The sequence below is a fragment of the Oratosquilla oratoria genome, chromosome 15 (assembly GCF_046742065.1).
Source record: "Oratosquilla oratoria isolate Oo_2021 chromosome 15, ASM4674206v1, whole genome shotgun sequence".
Lineage (NCBI taxonomy): Eukaryota > Metazoa > Arthropoda > Malacostraca > Stomatopoda > Squillidae > Oratosquilla > Oratosquilla oratoria.
This window is the reverse complement of record NC_134791.1, coordinates 37,452,948-37,471,200: the sequence shown is the minus strand read 5'-3', so window position 1 is coordinate 37,471,200 and position 18,253 is coordinate 37,452,948. Positions and strand designations below refer to the sequence as shown.

General features: G+C 40.9%; 1 protein-coding gene across 3 annotated transcripts in view; it reads left to right on the top strand.

Moving 5' to 3' along the window:
• LOC143033408 (calcyclin-binding protein) overlaps positions 1-18,253 on the top strand; it is an 86,432-nt gene that overhangs the window by 10,304 nt on the left and 57,875 nt on the right. For all 3 annotated transcript variants that reach the window (XM_076198800.1, XM_076198801.1, XM_076198797.1), the window contains exon 2: positions 6,415-6,516. In XM_076198800.1, the coding sequence (XP_076054915.1) occupies positions 6,415-6,516 (102 nt within the window). The remainder of the gene's footprint in view (positions 1-6,414; positions 6,517-18,253) is intronic.

Here is an 18,253-nt window from a genome sequence, read left to right as displayed (position 1 = left end):
CCATTCTATCCCCTACATACTCCACTCCCCTCCACCCTCCTCCCTCCTCCCTCCCTCTCATCTTGGCACCTCAAGGATGACAGGTCATCCCTGCATCCTGTCCACTGCCCTGGGTCAGAAGCAGTGTCGCGAGACACAGCACATCCATAGCAAGGCTGATTCATTGATTTGGCAACCCCCCCCTCCCCTCATGCACAAAAGGAGAAGACAGGGAGAAATCCCTTCAGGCTGCATCACTTTATTTCTCATACATACTTCCTCACCCCCCATCCCCCACCCACTTCCCCTCATGCATCACAGCATCATCCATACGCAACCCTTCTCCATTCACCCCTATCTTCTGTCCTCTCCTGTCCTTCCTCAACAGACATTCCTCTCTTTTGTAATGCCCCTTTTACCCCATCCATCCATCTCTTCCTAGGACGCCCCCTCATATTCACTCTGCCCACTCCTCTTTTGCTAATCTTTCTTCACTCATTCTTTCCATGTGTCCAAACCATCCTAATACTCTTTCATCAACCCTATCTCCCAACTCCCTTTCAACCCCTGTTCTCCTCCTCACCTCATCATTTCACTCTAGCCTAGTAACCCCTATCACACTTCTGAGACATTTCATCTTGAACACATTCAAACTCCTTCCCATCTCTCTTCCTCTCATATGTTCCATGTTTCTCCCCCGTACAGTGCTGTTGGCACAATCATTCCTTCATATAACTGCCTCTTAGCATCCATTCCCAAATGTCTATTCCTCATTACACTTTTTAATCCACCAAGTCATTTACTCGCTTCTCTCAATCTACATTCTACCTCCACCCCCACTCCTCCCTTTCCTGCCACATTTGCACCCAAGTATCTAAAAGTATCCACTTCCTCCAGTCTCTCTCCCTTAATGCTCACTTCCAGCCTACTGTCACTCTCTCTCCTTGTACATCTCATCACCTTACTTTTACCCACATTTATCTTCAGCTTCTTTTTTTCACACACCTTCTCAAACTCTGTCACTAACTTCCTCAATCCCCCCCCTGATCCTGCTACAAGTGCAGTGTTGTCAGCAAACAACTGGATTATTTCCCACTTTTCTCCATTTTCTTTAACCATCTCCAACCCCTGACCCACTACCCTTGCATTCACCTCTTGCACCACCCCATCCATGTATAGATTGAACAGCCAGGGCAACATAACACATCCCTGACAAAGTCCCACCTTTACCTCAAACCATTCACTCTCTCCACCTCTAATCCTAACACAAGCTCTACTATTCTTGTAAAAACTCTTTGACTGCTCTTAACCTCTTCAGTACGGGCCAAAATTTCGCGGGCAGCATTAGCTGCCAGTCGTACGATGTGTCGTAATAATACTCGCATCATAAAATATAGTCACCGCTTATATCGATTGTTCTCTCTTTCACCCGTGAATTTTGATAACCATAGAAAATGTGATGAAGACAGTGTAGAGAGTATGTCATTATGCAGGGACAACTACAATAAATATAATCAAGACGCCGATATGGCAGCCTCGCGTATCCACTTGCTCCTCATGCCGCCTACGTATGCGGCACCGTATGGAAGGGGTTAACAGCTTACCTCCTATCCCATATATCTGCAGTACCTCCCACAGTGCCTTCCTGTCTACCCTGTCATAAGCCTTTTTCAAATCCACAAAAGCCCAAAAAACATCCTTACCTTTTCCCATAGCTTTCTCACATATCTGTCTTACCACAAAAATCTGATCTACACAACCCATACCTGTCCTAAAACCACACTGTTCCTCACCAATTACAGTAAACCCTCAATATAGCAGATCTTGATATATTGGATATAACGGACAAAAAATCTGACTGGACAAACCCTCGCTATAACTGATTTTCATCTGTTATAGCGAGGGATCCTTAGTTATAATGGATCTTCGGTTATAATGACAGACCTGTCCCCATATCGTCCGTTATATCGAGGGTTTACTGTAATTTCTAATCCTACTAATTTCTCTAGTGCCTTTTCTGCATGAGGGGACGGAGAGGGGGGGGGTCACCAATTTAATGAAGCAGCCTTGCCATGGATGTGCTGTGTCATGTGACACTGCTTCTGACCCAGGGCAGTGGGCGAGATGCAGGGATGACCATCCAGGAGGTGCCAAGATAAGAGGGAGGGAAGAAGGTGGAGGGGAATGGAGTGTGATAGTGATGGAATGGGTGGTAGTGGTTTTTATGCCTTTGTTTTCTGGCTACCTTGCTTATAAAGGGGAAAAGGCCTTTTGGTATATGTATGTATATACAGTCAAACCTCGGTTATCGAACGCTTCTGTTCTCGACCAAATCGGTTTTCGACCAAAAAGTTCGAGAATTTTACGTCTCAGAACTCGACCAAATTTCGGCTCTCGAACAAACCGAAAGAAGCCGAGCGTACCCGAACGCGGCTCACTCGCGAGCCGAGAGAACTCGAACGCTAAGGTCGCTTCCTCCGTAGCGCATTTGCGATCAAAGTTCATTCCGAGCAGACGTGTTCGTTCTTATTTACGTAAATCTGACTTTTTTTCATCTTTGCATCGTGTATTAGCCCCTAATCATGGGTCCAAAGAAAGCAAGTTCAAGTGGTGAAGAAAAGAGGAAAGTAGTGCGCAAAACTATTGAATTTAAAAAAGAATTAATAGCGAAATATGAATCTGGCGTTCGTGTGTCTGCATTGGCTAAGGAGTTTGGGATGGCGAAATCGACGATAAGCACCATCCTAAAAAATAAAGACCAGGTTAAAGCAAGTGATGTGGCTAAAGGATCAAGTGTTTTTAGCAAACAAAGGCCACAGGTATTGGAGGAAGTGGAGAAACTTTTGCTGATTTTCGTAAATGAGAAACAGTTAGCAGGTGATGCTCTTAGTGAAGATGCAATTTGTGCCAAAGCAAGACAATTGTATGAAGATTTGATAAAAAAAGATCCTAGCATTATTCCGGAAGGGTTTGATTTTAAAGCAAGCAGAGGGTGGTTTGAAAAGTTTAAGAAAAGAAGTGGGATACACTCCATTGTTCGTCATGGGGAAGCAGCAAGTGCAGTTTATGGTGTAAAATAGTAAAAAAAAAAAAAATTAGAAAAAGTTGTTTTTTAGACTTGGAACGGATTAAAATTATTTACATTGATTATAATGGGAAAAATTGTTTCGGTTTTCGAACAAATCGCTTTTCGAACAGCCTTCTCGAACGGATTATGTTCGAAAACCGAGGTTTGACTGTATGTACAGTCGAAACTCGAAAGCCTGGACTAATTGGGGGGAAGGGTGGTCTGGTCATGCCAAAAGTCCGGTCATCGAAAATGTTGCCCTAACACCCGTAGATTTTCGTAGCGGTATACGTATAGGTAATGTATGATATGGCATAGAAACACATAAGAATAATACTCTAACACTGTAATAATAACAATACTGTAATAATAATACTATAATACTAATAATTCTGTAATAACTGTAATACAGGCATGTAAATGTACTGTACATACAGTGTACTGTACTGTATTTTTTTATTACGTACACTGTAAATATCGGAAGGTATGCACGCGGGACAGTGGTGGCGGCTAGGGTTGCCTTGTTTTCTACACTGCCGTGTAGAATGGGAGTGTTGCCATACCGGGGCATACAGTTTTCTCTGTCGTGTGCAGACTTTCATAGCAAGATATACTTGTCAAACTTTGACAAAATGTTGGTTCTAGTTTTTTTTTATTCTTGAATATATATAAGGCCCCCGTGCCCTAACATATTCAGTAAGATATAAAAATTATTTTTTTATATTATTATCGCTAAAAGAAAGCTGAAACTTTAGAATAGAATTTTTTTTACACCGTAAAAACGTATCTTTTGGGGTATAATATTTTATAAGTAACACAATTACCAATAAAAGTCATATTTTGATGCACCATTTATTATTTGATAACTAGTTCTATGATTTTTAAACAAAAGTTTGAGTTTTTGAATGTTTTTAACAGCCAGCTGATATGTAGAAAAAAATTCCTCATGTCCTTGTGCAGTTGCCACATGCTGCTATTTTACTAGGTTTTGGTACAAAATTCTATGAAACAGCAGCCTTGATGCTAAAAGAAAGCTGAAACTTTAGCATAGAATTTTTTCTACACCATAAAAACGTATCTTTTGGGGTATAATATTTTATAAGTAACACAATTACAAATAAAAGTCATATTTCGATGTACCATTTATTATTTGATAACTATTTCTATAATTTTTAAACAAAAGTTTGAGTTTTTGAATGTTTTTAACAGCCCGCTATGTAGAAAAAATTTCCTCATGTCCTTGTGCAGTTGCTACATGCCGCTATTTTACTACGTTTTGGTACAAAATTCTACGAAACAGCAGCCCTGGTGGCGGCTTGACTGGGCCGGGTTTGAGTACAAGTGTACGGCCATCGCTGCCACCTACCGGACAAATAGGGAACTTTGCTTGAAAAGTCCACCCTTTGTTCATTTCGACCGGTCATACGAGGGTTTGGGCATTCGGGGTCCAGGCTTTTGAGGTTCGACTGTACTAATTTCTAATATCGGACAAACTTCAGGATATAACAGGTCGTATTTCCATCCATTATAACCAAGTATCCATTGATCCTCTGTTATAATGGATCTTTGGATATAACGACAGACCCATCCCCGTGTTGTCTGTTACATCGAGGGTTTACTGTACATTTTGAATGTCAAGCAGTACCCCTAGCATTAGTCTAAACAACCCTTTGTGATTCATGTAGTTGAGGCATGATAGCGGAAGGAGAAGTAATGTTCTAAGCAAACCTCGATTTGAATGCACAAGAACTCGAATGTTCATAATGAATTCCTTAAGTGACGTACCCCTGCAAGTATATAGATGGCTACAAATGATATGCGTAGGTAGTGAAGAGTCAGAGAGACAGAGTGAGTTAGGAATAGAGAAGGTAGAGAGTGTAGAAGAAAATAAGAATGTAGGTCTTCTAGAGACCAAGCTCTATATCATTTCTAAATTGATCTTGAATGTGATGGAAGGATCTGTCACCATCTAGAAGTTGGTTCACTGTCAACCCTATACATCATTGCCCTGGCCTGATTCAAGTTGTCTAACTGGTCTTATATCAAGATCTTTGAAGATCATATTATGTTACTTTTGGAGGACTCTTGAAAAGTGATTGTTATTTCATAATCACCGTCAACAACTATGTAAATTTCATAATCACCGTCAACAACTAGGCAAATAATTTATCTTCTTTACTATAAACTATTGTTTTATAGAAAAGAAACTAAAAGTGAAAGTCATAATCATATTTTTATATATTATTAGAGAAATTATCATTTTGATTTTTATATATTCATGATTAACTATGAATCTTAGTAATAAAGTTTTGTAAATGGTAAATTTTCACTGTTTCTCCTATCGTAAATTGATCTGAACCTGAATATAAATTATTACTATTTAATTAGGACAAATATTACTAAAGTAATTAAGCCCTAAAAGAGTGATATAATACTTGTTATGTTTAAGAACATTACACTCATATTTCACCCACGGCTATCTCATGTTAGGAAACGAGCCTCCTCCCCCCCTGAGTTTTGTCCCATTCACAAAACCTGTCATAACCAACTTTTTCTATCTCGCCTCCCCCCCTCCCAACACCACTTTTACTAAAACATGTTTTAGGAGATTGATCACCAGTACCTCTGACCTCCCTCCATACATTACTGCTAAAAATATAAATTCTTGTGTAATTGCAAACTGACTCTAAACACTTCTCGTAATTATAGGCTGAATCCCTCAAAACCTTAGACATTGGAGCAATTTGACCCCAAAGGGATGGTGAATTAACAGGGATGAAATAAATCAATTCAGGCCATGTTATCCTTTCATGCATTTACAATCATTCATTTCAATCTTTGGTTCTATCTTCCCTTCTTAATGGACATTCCATGTACATCCAAAGCCCCCTTCATCCCTTCCATCTACCTTATTCTTGATTTTCCTCTAAAGTTCACTTTATCCCCTTCAGTGGTGTTGAAACCACTGTAAAAATCTGATCAAATCTATTTGAGAACTTTCTTTGTCCTTCCATACATCCAGTTTTCACATCCTGTCAACCCACTAGCCTCTTATTTGGCTTGGGGCTGACACTGTCTCGAACCTGAGATCTTTATTAGTTTTGATTTCATTTCTTCCACCTTTTCATATATGGGGACCTAATAGTTGGTGATTACTCCTTACTACTTTTAGGTAGTGCTATAGAAACAGTCCCACATAACATAGACATTATTTAAAAAAAAAAAAATCCCAGAGAGATCTTTAGGAGATCTTGGAGACTGTAGCCTGTTCCAGGTTTCCAATCGATGAGTCTTCTGGCAACAATTGAATTATTATTATTATGTTTAAATTGAACCAAGATCATTGAAAATGTGCATTGTTATTTCAGCTTACGAAGGACATAGCTGAACTTAAGAAACTCTTGACACAAGCAACACGAAAAAGAGTCCAAGATGCTATTGCTATGGAATTACGTAAATATGAGACAGAGGTATGTATTTTCTTGTATCTTTGAAGTTGTGTATGTGTGGTCATAGATCAAATAGTTGTGTATTAAAGACTATTTTACTTAAGGCCCATCCTGATGATCGAGCATTGCCCACGTGCAGAAGCAAGCAGTTTATAAAACGTGGGCAAAGTGCCCGTGTTGGTTGTTTAGCGAAAGCACCAGACACTGCCTATGGCTGGTAATTAATTACCAGCCATAGGCAGTGTCTGGTGCTTTCGCTAAACATATTATAATATCACATTGCTGCCAGATACACTAGGCTTGCTATGGAGGCAAAGGGCAGAGGTTGTCATTGCTGCCAGATACACTAGGCTTGCTATGGAGGCAAAGGGCAGAGGTTGTCATTGTTCACCCAAGTGTTTGACAGACACATCTGTCTCTGCTCCTACTATGAATCAGTGATCGAGACCTCGTATTCTACATTTCATAGAACTTTATTGGTAGCACCCTTGTTCCGTGTCAGATGATAAGAAGAAAATTGGTCTGTCCATGACAGTAGCATGAATAAAAAAGAAAATAGGCATACTCCGCAATCAACATAGACAAGAGATGTGTAAGATACAAAAGTCAGGGCTGCTAGTGAAGACGTATACACTCCAACATTATGGTGCTTTAATGCACTTTCTTTCCTAAATGATGGTGACAGAGTACGTGCATCGGTAACAAACATGGACACAACTGTGAATAGAACTACCTTGGAGATGCTCACATTCTTTGTTCATGAGGTATATACATCTTTATATGTTGAATACATTTCATCATTTTAATCTTAGTTTTAATAGGTTGTTAAGTTTACTGGTATTGTTGATGGATTGCCTTGTGAGTGTAAGAAATTTATATATTTTTATCTTAACATCTTAACCCCTAACATATTAATGGAAGTTTGTAGGGACAAAGTTTAATGTATATATTAATACATAAGTTACTAGTTATCCGTGATATGAAAATGCATCCTCGTATATATTAACATAAACAGAGGGGTTAAAAAGATTGTAGAAACCCATGATCTCTTTATTTTGCATGCATAACATATTGTGGAAGCAGCCTACATGCCATTGTTTACTGTACATAAATATACCCATCTAACAATTTAAATGTTGCAGCAGTGTTGTTAAGTATACATTTTGTCCTGCCAGGCAACTGCACCTTTTTTCATTGATGAACCTCGTATACTATTCCCTACCTTTCCAGTCCAATTAGATCTGGTATTGCTCTCCAAATACCATGAGAAACTGATCCTTGTGATAGGTCCTCACACTCTAAAAAACCTTCAGGCTGCATGTACTTAGTCTTATCTCTCCCAAGAAAATTATGTGAAGATGTCCATATTAGCACAACCTTTTCAACCTTGTCCGGAGGTAGATTTATTGGAGAGAGGAATATGTGGAATCTATTTGCCAATATTCCAAAAGTATTTTCCAAGGTTTGTTGAGCCCTGGCTACCCGGTATATGAAAATGTATTCTCTATTGCTTTGTTGTTGATGTGAGAAGGGTTTCATAATGTGGTGTTGTAAAGGAAATGTGTTGCTACCATCATTTAGGAAAGAAAGTATATCAAAGCACCATAATGTTGGATACTTAGTGATGCAAAAAAAAAAAAAAAAAAAAAGTTTAGATACTAAATATCAAGTATATGAAAACAAGTATAAGTACTTGATTCATCCCTCCACATATGCAAATCTAACTTATTCAAAGAGACATCAGACAGTATGAAAATAAACAAGTATTTACCTAGTTGTATTTTGCGGGAAGGGGAGCTACGTTCGTGGTGTCCTGCCTTTGTATCTTGCAGTGTCTAGTTTGCTTTTAAACTCATGAATGGTTTTTGCGCACACTATTTCCTTGTCCAGTTTCTTCCAAGTGTACCACTCTATGTGGAAAACTGTATTTCTTCAGATCTCTTCTGTAGCTATGTTTTTTTATTTTCTTTCCATGTCCTCTTGTGCTTCTCCTGTCCCAGTTTAACAAGTCCTCTCTATCAAGTATCTCTGTGCCTTTCATGATTCTGCAGATGGTCAGTACCTCTTTCTCTTCTTTGCTCTAGAGTTGGTAAATCTAGTTTAGCCAATCTCTCCTCATATGACAAGTTTGCGAGTGCAGGTGCTATTTTTGTTGCTGCTCTCTGGATTCTTTCTATTTTCTTTATATTCTTTTTGGTACTGGGTGACCACAATGTCACCGTATATTCTAGTCTAGGCCTTATCAGTGTGACCAATATTTTTTTTAATAATTTCTTTGTCCAAATATGTAAATGCCACTTTTATTGATCTTAGCAAGTTGTAGGATTCTCCAACAATTTTGTTTATCTGTTTGTCATAGGACAAGTCGTTTGAGATAATTGCACCTTTTTAGTCGGGACTCTGATGCTGCAACAAGTGTAGATGCTGTATATGGGCCAATATGGCTACCTTACAAAATTTACTCTTAGTATAATCTTCAAAGATTAAACACTCCAAATTTCCTTGTCATGAATGGTTAAACATACACACAAAATAGGATATACAATAAGGTATGCACAAATTAAGCATGGTCTATGGGCCTGGAAAAAGCAAGAAGAGAGTGCAAGGATAGGAGCAAATGGAGCCTTCTGTCATGGCTATCCCCTGGAGGTGGGGGGGGGGGGAGTTCCTAGGAACAGGCATCAGACTCAGACTTTGTAGATATAGTAGGCTCTGAACTTCTGACTCCATCAATCCAAGTCCTGCGGTTCCTGCTGTTCTTCTTCAAGCTCCTCTATATCAGATGGGGAAATCTGGGGCCGGCTGCAAGGGCTGGACAGTTCATCAATTGAGCCCTCAGAATATTCTGTTTCTGAATCATCTAACTCAAGCTGGAAAGTAGGGATGTTGCTTGAAGCAGTAGAATCCCTGCTGGTTGATGGCTGTGGTTGTAGTAGTGGTGGATAAGTGGCAGGAGCTGCATAATTTTTTTTTTTTTTTTTTTTTTTTTTTTTTTTTTCCATCTATAGTTGGAGTGTATAAGTCCTCACTAGTAGCCCCTGACTTTTATGACCTTTGTATTTTACACATCTTTCATCTATGTTGATTGTGAAGTATGTTTATTTTCTTTTTTATTTCGGCTGCTGTCATGGACAGACTACTTTTCTTCAGATTGTCTCACATGGAAATGTGGGCTGCTGCTTGTTTGTCTCTGTCTTTGTATATGTTTAATTATACATTCCAAAGGCAAGGATGTTGCTGGTAAAGTTCTATTAAATGTAGAATATGAGGTCTTGACCACTTAAACATAGCAGGAGCAGAGACGGATGTGTCTGTCAAGCACTAGAGTGAACAATGACAACTGCTGCCCCTTGCCTCCATAGGAAGCCTCATGTGTCTGGCAGCAACATCACATTACCGGCCACAGGAAGTGTCTGGTGCTTTTGCTAAACAACCAACACAGGCACTTTGTGTTTTATCATGTACAAGCGGTAAACTTGTTAACAGGCAAATTGCTTGGTTACACATGCAGGTAATGCTCAGTTGTCTGGATGGGCCTTGAAAAGCTCTTCATATTGCTTGTTCTACAACCTAGGAGTGAGGTTTGTTACTCTATGCTGCACTCTAATTTCTCTATATCCTTCTTGTAATATGGAGACCAGCACTGTACATAGTATTCTAAAGATTAGGAATAATTTTCTCAGTTCTAAACTCGAAAACACCTATAAATCCAATGTATTTGTAGTTCCAGTGACGACCGAGTACCGTTTGCTTGGTTTGAGATAATTTGAGATCACAATACCACTTGTACACCATTCATAGTGTAGTTGGCCAGGATGTTACTATGACCAATATGAAGTACATGCATATACCAATGGCTTTTTTCCCCTTACAGGGAGCTAGCCAAAGTCAGAGGCATAAATCCACTCCCACCCATTTCATCCCCACACACTCCACTCCTGTTCCATACCTCTCCCTTCCTCCCTCTTTTCTTGACTCCTGGATGATGGGTCATTCCTACATCTTGCACCTTGGATCAGAAGCAAAGTAGCAAGACGTAGCACATCCACAGCAAGGCTGTTTCATTTAATTGCCTACCCCCCTCTACCATTCACATATACTCCCTCACACCCCTCATCTACTGCCCACACCCTTCCATGCATCACATCATCCATACACAACCACTCTCCACTCAGCCCTATCTTCTGTCTTCTCCCTCAACAGACATTCCCCTCTTTCCCAATGCCCCTTTTACCCTATCCATCCATCTAATCTTTGGTTGCCCTCTCCTGTTCACTCCGTCCACCTCTGCCTTCCACACATCTTTTACTAATCTTTCTTCACTCATTCTTTCCATGTGTCCAGACCACCCCAATACTCTTTCATCAACTCTATCTCTCAACTCTTTTTCTACCCCTCCTCACCTCATTTCTCACTCTATCCAGCCTAGTAACTCCTACCATACTTGTCAGGCATTTCATCTCAAACACATTTAAACTCTTTTATATGTTCCATGTTTCTGTATCATACAGTGCTGTTGGCACAATCACCCCTTCATACAATCTCCTCTTAGCATCCATTCTCAAATGTCTATTTCTCATTACACATTTTAATCTCCCAAGGCATTTACTTGGTTCTCTCATATCTGCCTTACCACAAAAATCTCATCCATGCAACCCCTATCTGCCCTAAACCCACACTGTTCTTCACTAAATACTCTCCCTGTGCCTCTCCTAATCCTCTCAATCAAAACCCATAAGCCTTCCCAACTACACTCAACAAAATGATTCCTCTGAAACTACTACACTCACACTTCTCCCTTTTTCTCTTGGAAAGCAAAATTATACAGGCACTCCTCTAATCCTCCAGCACTCCATCCTCTTTTAGACAAACATTAAACAACCTCACCAGCCAGCCCACCATCATGGTACCTCCCTTTTTTAGACACTCCGCCTGACACCCATCTAACCCAGGTGCCTTACCTGCTCTCATCATTTTAATAACTCTCATCTTGTCTTTTTTTATTTCTCCATTTTCCTTATTCATCACTGTCATTTTCTTAGTGTTTCTCTCTGCAACTATTTTTCCCTTCCAATTCTTCCTCACATTTAGCAACTCCCTAAAATATTCTGCCCATCGTCCTCTTACTTTTGTTTCTTCCGTTACCATCTCTCCACTTGGACATTTTACCTTTTCTTGTCTATTTGATTTGCTTCCCCTTCCTCTCTTAATTACCTTCCAAAAAATCTTTTTATTACTTTAAAAAAAATTCTGTCATATGCTTACCCCATTTCACATCTGCTCTCCACTTTGCCTCATTTATCTTATCCTTTACTTCTCTCTTCTTTGTACCTCTCATATGATTCTCTCGTCCTATTTTGAAACCAATCTGTGAATGCTCATTTCTTCTCTTCTACAACCTTCTTTGCTTCCTCATCCCACCACTCACTACCCTTCCTTCTATTCCCTCCCATCCTCCTTGTACCATACACCATCTTTGCACACCTTGTGACTCCTTCATGGAAATATCCCCATTCCTCCACTCCTAGCTCAACTCTATCCTTTACTCCCTCCCACTCTTCTCTCAGCTTCTTTTTGTGCTCCTTTTCTTTCTCATTTAAGCAGTTTACTCTAAGCACCTCCCCTCCTTCTGTCCTTTTCCTATTTCTTCTCTATCCTCCACTCTCAACTTACCTTCCACCAAAAAATGATCTGATATTCCCCCACTCTCTCCTCATAGAACATGTACATCCAAAACTCTTCATAATCTTCTCCTGGTTACCACTTTATAGTCCATTAATGCCATATCTACCACCCTTCCATCCACCACCTTTTCACCTCTGCACTTATGCTCAACTTTTTTCCTAAACACTGTATTTGCTATCATCAGCTTTTTCTATACATATCTCCACCATCATCTCTCCACTACAATTTTTTCCTGGAGCTCCACACTTCTCAACCACTCCATCTATTGGTTCACCTCCTACCCTAACACTGAGATCTCCCAATACCACTACATTGACATTTCTCCCTAAACCCTCTATGCATTTGTTTAAATCTATCCAAAATGCCTCCCTTTCCTCTACACTCCTCTCACTACTAGGCCCATATGCATTTACAAAGACCCACAGCTCCCTTCCCAGTTTCACCTTCATCCACATTAACCTTCCACTCCACCACACATTTACCTATCTCTTCACTTACTAATATAGCCACCCCTTCTCTCCCTCGTCCTTTCTTTATTTCTGACACCCTCCCAACTACACTCCCAAACTCAAACTCACCCTTCCCTTTCCACTTAGTTTCATTCAATGCCAACACATCAATCTTTCTTGCAAACATACTGCCTTTGTCTTCCCTTTTACTCTCAGATATACCACATCCACAAGCATTAAAAAACACAAACCTTAAGGTTTTGGTTGGAAGGCTCCCAGACCCTCTTATGACTTTGCTTTTTTTTTTTTTAGGCTACAGGGAGAAGGATGCATAGTCCTATCCCTGTCCAGATTTTGTCACCTTTCACAAGTCAAGTTGGAACACTCGGTGGCAGTATTCATTTTCCCCTGCCACAGGGTTTGGTGAAAAAGGAAATGAGTACTCAGAGAAGTAGTACAAGATAGTATTAAGAGTGGGGGGACAGCATAACAGATGGACAGTCACTGTATAATAAAGTGGCATCATTGGTCTATGAATAGAGATTTCCTCAATCACAGACAAAATGATGTGTGGCTTTGGTCTGTAGGGGTGCCCCATTAGACCCCAAAAAATCAGATGCATGCTACTGAGCAGCTTTTAACTCCACAATAACATGCAGCCAATACCCCAGATGGGGTACTTTATATTTATGTATATTGAAAAAGTCTGGGAATTTTCTGCCTATTCACATAGTGTTCATATCACTATGTAGTTCTTGTTGTTGTGCTATGGATATCATGTTCAATTTTGGTATAATCTGCAAATTTAGATAGTTTACACTTTATATTATCATCCAAATCATTAATGTTGTCATGGGGCTATTATACTGCAGTTGTTGAGGTGCTGCTCCTCCATCCACTACCGCATTGTAACTCTCTTCATCGTTTTCTCTGTCATCCACTACACGATGATGATCCAGGATATGTCGTGGCACTCCCCCAATTGAGATGTTCTGCGACATTACCTCCATTATGATACCCCTTGTCCACTGTGAGGTGCACTTACTATCCCTTGGCTTCACCCATACCTCCTCCCCCACCTGTACTGAGGCAGCGCCTTTTTTCAGCATTGCCCAGTAGTATTTGAATATGGCTCTCTGTGGAACAGTCTTCATCTTGGGTTGACCTAGGGGACATAGTATACCAAAAAACTGCTTCCATGGGTGGTATTTTTGGCTTTTCAGCAATGGGCTGATAGTGTGATGGTGTCATTCTACTTTTCCATTCCCGCTCGACTGGTAAGCAGCCCAAAGAAACATCTTGTTCTCCACCTGTCCAGTATTTCTTTCAGTGCTCCTGAGTGAAATGTGATGCTATTATCCATTTGGATTTCATCCACTGGACCTCTTTCCAGAAACATCTTATTCTTCACTTGTGGAATTTACTCTCCTGTCTTAGTCTTCAGTTCCCATCAGACAGTGAATTGTCCTGGGCCATAATCAACTATCAATAAGTACATGCCCTGTTGATAGTGGGTTACGTCAACCCCCAACCTCTTTCAGTTGTCTTTTATACTGAGTTTCCCCTGTTGTGTGCAGTCTTGGGGCAGGATCTATTGATTGACATTGGACACATGCTCTCACAGACTGCTGGACCTTTTTCTTTGTTATATTTGGATTGACTTTCCTTGCCAAGAACAGTGACCTGTCAACACCTAAGTGATGATTTCCATGTAACTTCTCTATGCTTAGGGATCCTGCAGTGCACACTTCAACCTTCTTTTCCTGTTTTTCTGGCACTCTAAGCCAACATTTCTTTACTCTGGTTAGCATGTCCATTTTGTTCACTCCCTACAACACTTGGATTATGCTCACCTTCATGCTGAATTCTTCTTTTAACTCCTCCAGAATCCCAAGGCACCATTGCACAGTGACTTCTGCTGCCCCTTTCATACATATTCTCTTTTCAGCAGTTAACATTGATTTCATCCATCCTGCCACCTTGGCTGAATCTGTCCAGATTTTGTTTTGCACAGCCCCAATTTCAGTGCCAAATTGAATCCTTTTACAACTGCATCCAACTCCAATATGTTAATGTGATGGTAGTTGCCCTTTTTGTGCTGTCACATCCCATCTTCAACTACCACACCTCATATTTCCAGGACTACACTGGTTGCTATGCCACTAGCATTACACCATACATCTGTTTTGTTGTGCACTCCACTGTCCTTTTAGTGGATCATTGCATCTCACCTGTTGTATGAAGTTGCATATCATTGTGAGCATGCCCTCATTAACCTTGTCTCCCCACCCCTTCAATCCTGATTGCCATTTAATGTAACTGCATGCCACCCAGAGTCAACCTGCGATTGGGTAGTGACCAACCAGTTTGCCACACCGCGAGAAGAGCTCTCATCTGCTCATCTTATCTGTCATATCTGGGATGTCATTGGCTCTCATGAACATCAGGTTACTGTCCTTATCCCTCTCTAATGGCAGTCCCAACACTGTTCCTCCTTCCATCAGTTGTGGTTCCTTTGAAACCAAGCCAAGCCAAGTGTTCCACTATGTCCAACACTGATACAACAGTACTGTCCACCACTGTGTCATCAAGGTAGGAACCCATGCCCATCTTCATTACTTCAGTCTTCTTCAGCACTATCTTTAGGATCTTCGTCATTATCCTTGAAGCTGAGCACAGCCCAAATCCCAGTCTGGTTAAGCAATATGTTTTACCTTTATATTTTACTAGCAGCCAATACCCCGTCTGGGGTATTGGCTGCTTGTTATTGTGGCAAAGTAGCATGCAGTTGATACTTTAGGGTCTATATGGGGCGCCCCTATGGACCAGAGCCACACATCATTTTGTCTATGATAGAGGAAAACTCTTCATAGAGAAATGATGACACTTTTATACTACGACTGTCCCTCCGTTATGCTGTCCTCCAACCCCTTGCTGCTGTCCTGTACCATTTCTCTGAGTATTCATTTTCTGCTGTGGGGGAATTCCCTGTGGTGGGGGAAAAGAATACTGCCACCAAGTATTTCCACTTGGATTGTAAGAGGCGAGAAGAAAGGGACGGGGAGTGGGACTAGGCATCCTTCTCCTTGTAGCCCCACAGGGGACATTCCTAAACGAAAAAGTAAAGGCATAAGAGGGTCTGGGAGTTTTCGGAACAGCACCCTAAGGTTTGGGTCTTTTAATGTGCATGGATGTGGTACAGATGAGAGTAAAAGGGAAGAGATAGGTAGTATGTTTGTGAGAAGAAAGATGGATGTGTTGGCTTTGAGTGAAAGTAAGTTGAAAGGGAAGGGTGAGTGTAAGTGGGAGGTTATCAGGAGTGAAGAGAGGGCGAGGGAGGGAAGGGGTTGCTATTCTAGTAAGTGAAGAGATAGGTAAACGTGTAGTGGAGTGGAAGGAGGGTTCAAGGATAATGTGGATGAAGGTGAAACTGGGAAAGGAGATGTGGGTCTTTGTAAGTGCATATGGGCCTGGCAGTGAGAAGAGTGTAGAAGAAAGGGAGGCCTTTTGGATAGATTTAAATGAGTGCATAGAAGATTTAGGGAGAAATATCAACGTAATAGTACTGGGAGACCTTAATGCTAGGGTAGGAAATGATCCAATTGATGGAGTGGTTGGGAAATGTGGAGTTCCAGGAAAGAATCGTAGTGGAGAGTTGATGGTGGAAATGTGTCTAGAAAGAGAGTTGATGATAACAAATACAGTGTTTCGGAAGAAAGTCAAGCATAAGTACACATGGGAGAGGGTGGTGGATGGAAGGGTGGTAGATAGAGCGTTGATGGATTATATAGTGGTAAATAGGACTATGATAGGAAGAGTTAAGGATGTACATGTGCTAAGGGGAGAGGGTGGGGGAATATCAGATAATTTTCTGGTGGAAGGTAAGTTGAGAGTGGAGGATAGATGGAGAAAGAGGAAAAGGACAAAAGGTAGGGAGGTGCTTAGAGTGAACTCTTTAAATGAAAAGGAAAAGGAGTACAAGAAGCTGAAGGAGGAGTGGGAGGGTGTGAAGGATAGAGTAGAGCTAGGTGTGGAGGAGGAATGGGGATGGTTCAACGAGGGAGTCACAAAGTGTGCAAGGATGGTGTGTGGAACAAGAAGGACAGGAGGAAATAGAAGGAAGGGTAGTGAATGGTGGGATGAGGAAACAAAGAAGGTTGTAGAAGAGAAGAAGCGAGCTTTCACAGATTGTTTACAAAATAGGACGAGGGAGTCATATGAGAGGTACAAAGAAAAGAAAAGAGAAGTAATGCAAAAGATAAAGGAGGCAAAGAGGAGAGCAGATGTGAAGTGGGGTAAGAGTATGACAGAAAATTTTGAAAGTAATAAAAAGATGTTTTGGAAAGAAATTGAGAGGAAGAGGAGGCGAATCAAGTAGGGAGGAAAAGGTAAAAGGTGCAGATGGAGAGATGATAATGGAAGAGGAGGCAGTAAGGGGAAGATGGGCAGAATATTTTAGGGAGTTGCTAAATATGAAGGAGGATAGGGAAGGAAAGATAGTTGGAGTGGGAAATGCTAAGAAAATGAGATTGATGAGTGAGGAAAATGGAGGAGAAATAAGGAAGGATGAAGTGAAGTCTGTTGTTAAGATGATGAAAGCAGGTAAGGCACCTGGTCTGGATGGATGCCATGCAGAATGTCTAAAAAAAAAAGGAGGTACAGTGATGGTGGACTGGCTGGTGAGGTTATGTAATGTTTGCTGGAGAGAGGGTAGAGTGCCGGAGGACTGAAGGAGTTCCTGTATAGTTCCACTTTACAAGGGAAAAGGGGACAAGTGTGAGTGTAGTAGTTTCAGAGGGATTAGCTTGTTAAGTGTAGTTGGGAAGGCTTATGGGAAGATCTTGATTGAGAGGATTAGGAGAGGAACAGAGGGAGTAATTGGTGAGGAACAGTGTGGATTTAGGACAGGTAGAGGTTGTGTAGATCAGATCTTTGTGGTAAGACAGATATGTGAGAAAGCTATAGGAAAGGGGAAGGATGTTTTTTTGGCTTTTATGAATCTGGAAAAGGCTTATGATAGGGTAGACAGAAAGGCACTGTGGGAGGTTATGCAGATATATGGGATAGGAGGAAAGCTTCTAGGAGCTGTCAAGAGTTTTTATGAGAGTAGTAGAGCTTGTGTCATGATTAGAAATGGAGAGGGTGAGTGGTTCGAGGTAAAGGTGGGACTTTGTCAAGGAAGCGTTATGTCACCCTGGCTGTTCAACTTATACATGGATGGGGTAGTGCGAGAGGTAAATGCAAGGGTTGGGTCAGGGATTGGAGATGGTTAAAGAAAAAGGAGAAAAGTGGGAGGTGAGCCAGCTGTTGTTTGCTGACAACACTGTGCTTGTGGCAGGATCAGAGGAGGGACTGAGGAAGTTGGTGACAGAGTTTGGAAGAGTATGTGAGAGAAGAAAGCTAAAGCTAAATGTGGGTAAAAGTAAGGTGATGAGATGTACAAGGGGTGAAAGTGGTAGTAGACTGGAAGTGAGCATTAAGGGAGAATGACTGGAGGAAGTGGATAGTTTTAGATACTTGGGTGCAAATGTGGCAGGAAAAGGTGGAGGTAGAATGTAGATTGAGAGAAGTGAGTAAATGCCTTGGTGGATTGAAGAGTGTAATGAGGAATAGACATTTGGGAA